General features: G+C 39.1%; 1 protein-coding gene across 1 annotated transcript; it reads left to right on the top strand.

The window, feature by feature from the left end:
- The first annotated feature begins 5,544 nt into the window (after positions 1 to 5,544).
- Positions 5,545 to 7,398, top strand: LOC145985633 (ionotropic receptor 93a-like). The gene has a single exon (XM_083119705.1). It carries the CDS (start codon positions 5,545 to 5,547, stop codon positions 7,396 to 7,398), a length of 1,854 nt encoding a protein of 617 aa, XP_082975831.1.
- The last annotated feature ends 1,835 nt before the right edge of the window (positions 7,399 to 9,233 follow it).

Genomic DNA, 9,233 nt, shown 5'->3' with positions numbered 1-9,233 from the left:
CGACTTTAATTGGATTTTTCGTAACACCTCCCTATTATCCGACATTTTTGCTTATCCGACGTTCTGCCGGCCCGTTTATGTCGGATAAGCGAGACTCTACAGTATATATATATACAGGGTGTCTCATCTAGCATTGCGACCTGAAATATTTCGTGAAGAACAACAAATATTGAAAAAATGATTTCGCAGATATATACGTATGAGAGGGGCTCATGAAATTAGCGGGCACAATACGTTCAACTACGTAAGGAAGTACAATTTTCAACACAAACTTAGTTCGTTGTAATGGAAACACCATTTTATTTTCAGCTCATTTGAAAGTACGGAAAAAATTATTAAGAATGGCGTTTCTTACATTGAAATACGTGAAGTAGTTCTCAAGTAATTGTAACCTGAAGTTAACGCTTGAAGGAAACATTCTCCCAAGTTGATTCGTGTATCGTAACATACATATCTCCCTTTTGACGCCATTCGTGTATCGTAACAAACATGTTACTCTTCTGCATACTATGCATTGTGCTTAGGAAAGTTCTTACGTTCCAACAACTGCGGTTACAATAAAATGTGTAGTTTGTACATAAGTAAGCTTCGAGAAATTATCTACAAGGTTCTGATACATCTTTCTGAGTTAACAAATAACTATTAATTAAAAAAATATAAATTTTAAACATTCCGCCATCAGTTACATACATAAATGTTAGTGCATTAACATCTTTCTAATTTCTAATTGGCGTTCAGTTATTTCATATTTCATAATTGTTAGTACATTGGAACAATCAACTCTTCTCGTTTGGTCATGACAAAGCTTTACGTTTTCAACTTTGAAACGTTGCAACTTATACATTTTTTCCTTCAAATTGATTTATCAAATTAATCAAATAAAGCAAGGGCGTAACAAAGTGCACTAATGAACAAGATATTTGTGATAGTGTACGTACGTCAGAACTGTTGCTGAGAAAATAGTGTTTGCAGACTCTGAAAAGGCCGAGATGATACTTATCTGTGGCGAGTGTAGGAAAAATGCAGCACATGTGTGCAGGCTGTAGTGCGACGGCATTTGCGCTCTGTTCTGCCGACAGGCACAGTGAAGGATGCGCCTTCACGCTCAACTTCAGGTTACAATTATTTGAGAACTACTTGACGTATTACAATGTAACAATTGTTAATGATTTTTTTCGTACTTTCAAATGAGCTGAAGATAAAATGGTAAAAGGTAAAGGTAAAGTGCTCCCCCGTGCATAGCACCACGCCATTAAGGCGTATAGGGGGTGTGGGGGTAACGCCCCACACTTTCTTGATCCGGTCGTGAGTGGGGGTGATGTGATCAGCATCACGCCCCTGACCGCCTTTACCCCCCAGGGTTTCCCCCAGGTACCCATTTTATTCGACGCTGGGTAGGCGCCGGGGCCGCTTCCACCGTTAGAAAAGTTCCCGGATTTGAACCGGCCGGGGATCGAACCCGGGACCTTTAGCATGGTAGTCAGACGCGTTACCGACTGAGCCACCGCGGCCAGATAAAGATAAAATGGGGTTTCCATTAAAGAAAACCTAAGTTTGTGATGAAAATCGTACTTCCTTACGTAGTTGAACGTATTGTGTCCACTAATTTCATGAGCCCCTCTCATACCTATATATCTGCGAAAGCAGCTTTTCAATATTCGTTGTTGTTCACAAAATATTTCAGGTCGCAATGTTAAATGAGACACCCTATATATATATAGGGTGTCCCATGTAACTTGACAAATCGAAATATCGCAAGAAATATGCATCGAACGAAAAAATGTTCCATATGAAAGTATAATAGTATCGTGAGGGCAAGTCATTCACTCTACAATGAACCCACCCCACCAACCCCGGGGGGATGGGGCAACTTTGAAATGTTAAAAGGGAACCCCTATTTTTATATTTCACATTCGAATTCGACGTCCAAAACTACGTAGGTTTTGTCCGACACATTTTGTTCCATTCGTGATAGATAGATGACGCCGTAAGAGCAACGTGTTGGTTGTGTCTCGCAAATGCTGTGGCTGGTAATTGTGTGAGGAGGGATAGTGTGGCCTAGAAGCATTGTGCTCACGCTCTCAGTAGTCGGTGATTGTAAGTACAGTGTGACCGACGACACAGTTAAGTGGGGTATGCAACATCGTGGATTATTTATCCGTAGAAGAAAATATTGAAATGATCCTTGTTTATGGCAAATGCAGAAGAAACATCAACGATGCTGTTACCCTTTATACAGAACGTTTTCCTTTCAGGCTACGATCGCGTTCTTCGTTTGTTCGAGTTGCCAAACAGTTTTTTGCCGAAAAAAGTGTACAACCTAAGGAAAGGGTTCGTAGAGCAACTGCCACTGGAGAGCATAATCAAATTGCAGTCTTAGCCGCGGTGGCTAAAAATCCACAGACGAGTACGAAAGTAATATCATCGTAGTCAGGAATTTCTCGCAATAGTGTTTGGAGAATATTGAAACGTCACAAATTTAATCAATATCACGTGTCCATGCATCAGGAACTTCATGGCGACGATTTTCACAATGGAGTGGTGTTTTATGAATGGGCACGCGAACAAATACTAGTCGACCAGCAGTTCTTTCGTAGAGTAGTTTTCTCCGACGAGTCAACCTTCACAAACAACAGTTAGGTTAATCGTCACAATATGCATTATTGGAGTGTGGAAAACCCACATTGGTTGCGTGAAGTTGACCGTCAACGTCCTTGATCGGTTAATTGTGGTGTGGAATCATAGGCGACAAACTGATTGGTCCCTATGTTTCTGACGGTACTTTAGACAGGCACAAATATCGAACGTTTTTGCATGAGAAATTACCGACATTGCTTTGACGACGTAAACCTTGCACTGCGAAAGCTCATGTGGTTCCAACATGACGGTTGTCGAGCACATAATGCAACAGTGCAATAGAGGCGGTCCGGTGCATTGGCCTGCCAGATCGCCAGACCTTACGTCGCCAGATTTCTTTTTGTGGGGATATCTGAAAGAACGTGTTTATCAAGATGTGCCAACAACCCGCGCAAACATGATCGAACGGATAAGAAATGCTTGCGCACACATTGATGCAGATACACTTTTGCGTTATGTTCAATCATATGAACAACGGATCAACAAATGCATTGAAGATCGAGGACATCATTTTGAGTGCTGCATGGAATAATTGTATAGCACCCCGATGGTGAGAGGCGAGGGGACTCAACCAAAACAAGCCACCGATGGTGAGAGGTGAACGGACGGCTCCATCTATCTATCACGAATGGAACAAAATTTGTCGGACAAGACCTACTTATTTTTGGACGTCGAATTCAAATGTGCAATAAAAAATAGGGGTTCCCTATTAACATTTCAAAGTTGCCCCATGCTCCATGGATTCATTGTAGCGTGGGTGACTTGCCCCCACAGTATTACTATACTTTCATATGGAACATTTTTTCGTTCGATGCATATTTCTCGCGATATTTCGATTTGTAAAGTTACATGGGACACCCTGTATATAATTCGATTACCAGATATTAAAAGTGATGAAATTATATTTTCATATTACTTGTTACAAATTTATAAAGTAGACCAATGCGAAGATTTCAACATCAACCACTCAACTTAACTTATGGTTTTAACATGGAAGTCAAATTTCGGAAATTTCACACACATTACAATACAAAAACAAATTTTCATACGAACCAATTGCCGTCCCATTATGAAATTTTGCACATAAATAGCCAATTGATATTTTCAGAACATATCTTTGCTTTTTTTGAAAGTCAATAATTCAAAAACTAAGAGCCGAAAAAGCTGAAATTTGGTAGCTTTTGTCCTCTTGATTGCTACAATGTATAAACAAAAATCTAAAAATATGAATCATAAAGGTTTCATGACTGACTACCATGCGAGAGACCCAAGTTCGATCCCCGGCGGGGGAGAAGTGGGATTTTTTTTCCACCTGTTCAAACGGCTCCGGCGCCCACCCAGCGTCTTTTTAAGTGGGTACCTCGAGGAAACTCTGGGGGTTAAAGGCGGCCATAGGGGCGTGGTGCCGATCACATCACCCCCACCTTCGGCCGTGATCAAGGAAGTGTGGGGCCCTAACCCCACACCCCTATACGCCTTCATGGCGCGGTGTATTGCACAGGGGAGCTATAGATTGATTTGACATGGAATGACCCTCTTAACACTCCCTCACACTTTATTCAATAGCTATGTTACCTCTTAGTATTTGCAGAATAAATTGCACACATATGAATACATTGTTTGGAAATCATTAGCGTTGATTGGGTGCTAGAACCGGGGGCGGGGGAGGCATGTTTAATTTTTCTTGGTAGAAAAGGGTTTGCATTAAGAGGCCATATAGTGCAGGGGCAAAAAGTGGCAAAAAATGAGGAGCTGCCCCTTCCACGCCACCTAATGACAGTCACTGTTGTTTTGAATCTGCTGTATGAAACTATGTTCATATGTACATTAGTCTATGAACTACAGAGATGGAAAATAAAGGAGGCGGACAAAGAACGGTAGTTACAACCACTGAAGCATCAATTCTTCTAATACAGTTATTTATGGCAGGACGGACACACACTGCATACCCTCCCGTTTCGTTGACATCAGCGCAAAAAGAAAGAGATATGAAACAAGATTCCCTTTCTCCGATTGAACTTTCATGAAGCCTTTGTTCTCCTCCTAATCAGAGGGTCTGCGCACGCCTATGTACAGAGCGCATAGTGGCATGCAAGGAAGTCAAATGAAATTAATGACAAGTGTGTACTTAAAAATCTAACGAAATACTGTGCAAGCATTTGATCTCATTCTAACTTGTACCCTGTTTATCGTGCATTTAGTGGATAGAGAAATATTATTAAATATCCTTTTGGAATACATAATCGTACATGTTAATGTTGAACTTCTAAATAAAGTCACTTCAAGGATTTCGTTGTATTTTCAGTAGTAATTTCAAAATGACATAATATTACTTGAATTGCAGGTAGATTGTGCACTATACTTGTCAATGATCTACGAAAATGCAAATTAGGGAAAATCTTGTAGCACATATCAGCCAACAAAGCTGCCCAAATGCTAACACACTGCTTCGAAAATCACCAGCTCTGTACAAGAATATATAAAGAATAATAATTGAATAAATTTCTGCATTATTATCACGAATCTACAAGTCTTGGTCAACATTATAGCATCATTATACAGCCCATATAAAGATAGTATGAACGTTTTATATATTCCTAAATTTAGGATTCCAGAACATTTTCCATTTACTAATTTGCTTCTACAGAAGATACAGTCAAAAATTCCGATCAATGATGGCTGCATATGAAAGGTGAAATGCAATACTGTGGACATCAAAGTCGAAGTTCTCAAGTAACGTTTGAAGTTTTTGCTTTCGCGAATACATGTAGTAGATTTTAGTTATAAATAATGTGAATTAACTGCTTTCTACTGATATTGAATATACTGACAGCAAATTCCACATACACGAATATGAACTGCAAAAAACCTTTTCTTATCTATTTTAGGATTCATAGTGAAGGAGTAATGTGGTCTGTATTAATAGCAACATGTTTGGTGTTTCAAGTAGCAGGATTGCACTACAAGAACTTTCACGCAGACAAACGAAGTCTAGGCAAACTCTACGGGGAACTTTTAACACAGAACCTTCCGCATGAATCCTGTCTCTTCACCGATCATACCTCAGACGAAATTCACGAGAGCATAAGTAATTCAATTGGGCATTACCATATTCCGATCATTCACCAAACAGAATCATCGGCAACATTGTACGATCAATTTCTGAAAGTTATGGATAACGGGTGTCGTGTGTTTATTTTATCTCCATCAAATGTTTCGAAAACGTTCCTTTCTATCAACGAGGCAACAATCAATGCAACACAAAGGCAGAAATCAAGATATTTCTTCCTGTATCAGGAGTCGACAAAAGACTTAAACAATTTAGTCACGAACAAATGGATGAAATTCTTTCCGTACATATACGCAATTGTTCCAGTGAGAAACAAAACTGTTCATTTACCCACATCTTATAACTTGATGACTGCGGTATTGGGTGATAATTTAGAACCAAAAAAATTCGCGGTCATAAATACTTGGGATGGTGAGGAGTTCGTAAGTGAAGTTAGACTAGAAAAAGTGTCCCTTAGTTTAAGTGGTAAAGTTATTAAAACAGTAGTTCTCCCGTATGGTCTGTACACGATAGTTAACGAAGGGGATCCTACAGATGGATCAGATTACAGAATTCTTGCTGAATTTTCAAAGAGACAGAACTTTACTAATGAATTCACAATCTCCGATATCCAGTGGATAAGTTCATCGGATAATGTGTTGGATAAATCTTACTTCGGAATGTTCACAAGTGGAGATTTTCAATTTGGCATACCAAGTGGATACATCAGCGATAATAGTGCAACGTATTTAGACATCTCTATCCCTTATACGCATTCTACGTTGATGTTCCTCACGCCAGGACCAAAATGTAAAGTTCACATGGGTGCAGTCTTCACTCCTCTAAGTGAAGAAGTGTGGTGTACAGTTGCAGGACATCTTCTCAGCAGTTCTGTTCTATTTTATGGTTTTTCTTTACTCTACCAAAATTTCAATGTCTTTGATGATGACAATCCATATCTGTACTATAGTTACTCCCTTTTACGTTCAGTCAATATCGTAGTTGGTAGTAGCGTACCGTACAGTACTGCAATTAGAATCATAATGGTATGGCTTCACTTTGCTTCATTGCTACTAATTACCGCATACAATAGCAACCTTGTATCTTTCCTTACCATTCCTATGTACGCAGCCACAATAGACACCCTGAAACAACTTGCAGATTCAGAGTTGAAATTAGGTCTTACTGAACAAGCGTGGGTTTATGTGTTGGAAGAGTTCGAAGATCCAGCGACGCAAAAAATAACAATGTCACATTTCTTAGCAGACGGGAAGGTCCTGGCTTCAAAAGCGCAGCATGACACTGTAGCTCTTCTTGCGCAACAGATACCTTCAGGTCCACTGTGTTCCGTGGATTACCTTCCGGCGGAAACGGCCTGTAAGATGCATGTAGTGAGAGAGAACATTGCTGCATACTACTTGGGATTTTTGCTACCTAAATCTTCATCGCTTGGTGAAATTATTGATAAGTTTCTTGGCCGAATTAGGGACTCTGGATTAACACAACAGTTGGAGAAACAAGTGGTTGGTTCCAATCCGGGAGTTTGTTTCATGTGTAAAAACATCCAAAGCAAAAGTAGTGACACACTTCGTCCTCTTTCAGTGAGAGATCTTCTTGGAGGATACATTTTGCTTCTTGTGGGACTTTCAAGTTCAATGCTGCTTTTTGTCGGCGAGTATATACACAAGAAAGTCAATCCTCGATTCACATAAAGTTTTTTTTTTTCCTGATGTTTCCTAAACGAGGATGTTTACTTGCAGATGACGGTAATCTCAATATTAGTTTATGCCAGAAAAAAACGACCAAATTGAATTATTCTGAATGTTACTGGACCGAAAATACAGTATGTAACGTTGTTATTCGTACACATAGAATTTCCGAGGAAAAAATGTCATATCTACAACGTATTAGTAAATATAATCATTTTTATATATACCTGGAAATTAATGTTAATGAAGGTTTCACCAACAAATGTCAATAAAAATGTATGTTCAAAGTGTATAAACAGAGCATATAATTTGTGTGAAAAGAGAAAAACACGCTGTTTCATGTTATTGTTATTCGTACAGGCGAGAGTTTCAATCTTCCTCGCATACAGCGCCACCGCTATTCGGGCGATTTCGTGCAATTTGCATCTACGTAATAAGTTTGAACATGCAGGCGCGCTCCCCGTCAAGCGGAATGCTGACGTAGGTATTGTTGTAGGCCTATCGTTTATCTATCAGCGTGTTCGAAATGGGCAAGGTGAAGGAACTTAGTTCCGATCTGAAGGATGTTATTATAAATTTGGCCCTTAGAGGTTATTCGTTAAGAAAAATTGAACATACAGTCAATAAATCACACTCCACAGTTCAATACATAGTAAACAAATTTAGAGAGGAAGGTTCAACACAGAATGTGCCGAGAAAACCAAAAGAGAGAAGGTTGAATAAACGTGATGAACGCTTTATTTTAAAAAGAGTGCGAGAAAACCCCCGAGTAAGTGTTCCTCAGTTACGACCGTTAGTAGAAAATGATGCTGGCAAGATGATGTCCGATCAAACTGTCCGACGTGCCTTGTGGAAGCATGGATATCATAGAGAATACCACGAACGTATATAAATAAGGCGAATCGAAGGAATAGACTTTCATTCGCGAAAGAGCACATCCACAAGAACCAGGAATTTTGGGATAGTGTCATATGGTCAGACGAGTCCAAATTTAATATATACGGGCCAGATGGGATAAATAGGGTCTAGAGAAATTCAAATGAAGACAATGATCACATTAACACAGTACCAACAGTTAAACACGGTGGTGATTTAGGGCTGTATGTCGTCCAAAGGTGTTGGTACCATCCAGTTTATTGATGGTATCATGGATGCATATGTCTATTTGGACATATTGAAGAACAATGTAAAGCAGAGTGCCCGAAAAATGGACATGCCGCCTATCTACAGATTCCAACAAGACAATGGCAGTAAGGATAAGGCGCGAGTTAACATGAATTGCCTAATATGGAATGTGCCCAAACTACTACAAACACCAGCTCAAAGTCCAGACTTAAATCCTATTGAGCATTTATGGGCAATTTTGAAGAGGCAGGCGTCAAGTCCAAACAAGAGTTGAAAACTGTTGTGCAAGCCGAGTGGAATAAAATAAACTCTGAAACATGTCGGAAACTGGTAAATTGTATGAGGAACAGGTGTCAAGCAGTAATTAAAGTTAATGGATACGCATCAAAGTATTAGAACTGTCAGTCAATTTGCTCTGAATATACTTTTTCTTTTATGTTATCAAGTGTACGAATAGAAAAGTTGTACAAAAAATGGCATGTTTCTCTTTCAGTTTCATTTAATTTATTATTGTCATTGGTTATACAGAATTTGGGTAAGATTTTATGTTCCTAATGATATTAGTTATTCAATTGTAAAGAAACAATTTCAAAAGAGTGTATTTCCTTTCAGATATTAAAGCATTTTCTTTGAAAATCCGTGTGTACGAATAAGAATGTATATATATCTGGATATATCTATACATTGGTGAAATGGGATAAATATAGGCGTGA

The sequence above is a fragment of the Lepisma saccharinum genome, chromosome 1, assembly GCF_977018435.1.
Source record: "Lepisma saccharinum chromosome 1, izLepSacc3.1, whole genome shotgun sequence".
NCBI lineage: Eukaryota > Metazoa > Arthropoda > Insecta > Zygentoma > Lepismatidae > Lepisma > Lepisma saccharinum.
This window is presented reverse-complemented; position numbering and strand designations above follow the sequence as displayed.

Bases quoted from the DNA above. Each gene is read 5' to 3' on its own strand.
- LOC145985633 (XM_083119705.1), top strand. From the start codon at position 5,545: ATGTGGTCTGTATTAATAGCAACATGTTTGGTGTTTCAAGTAGCAGGA.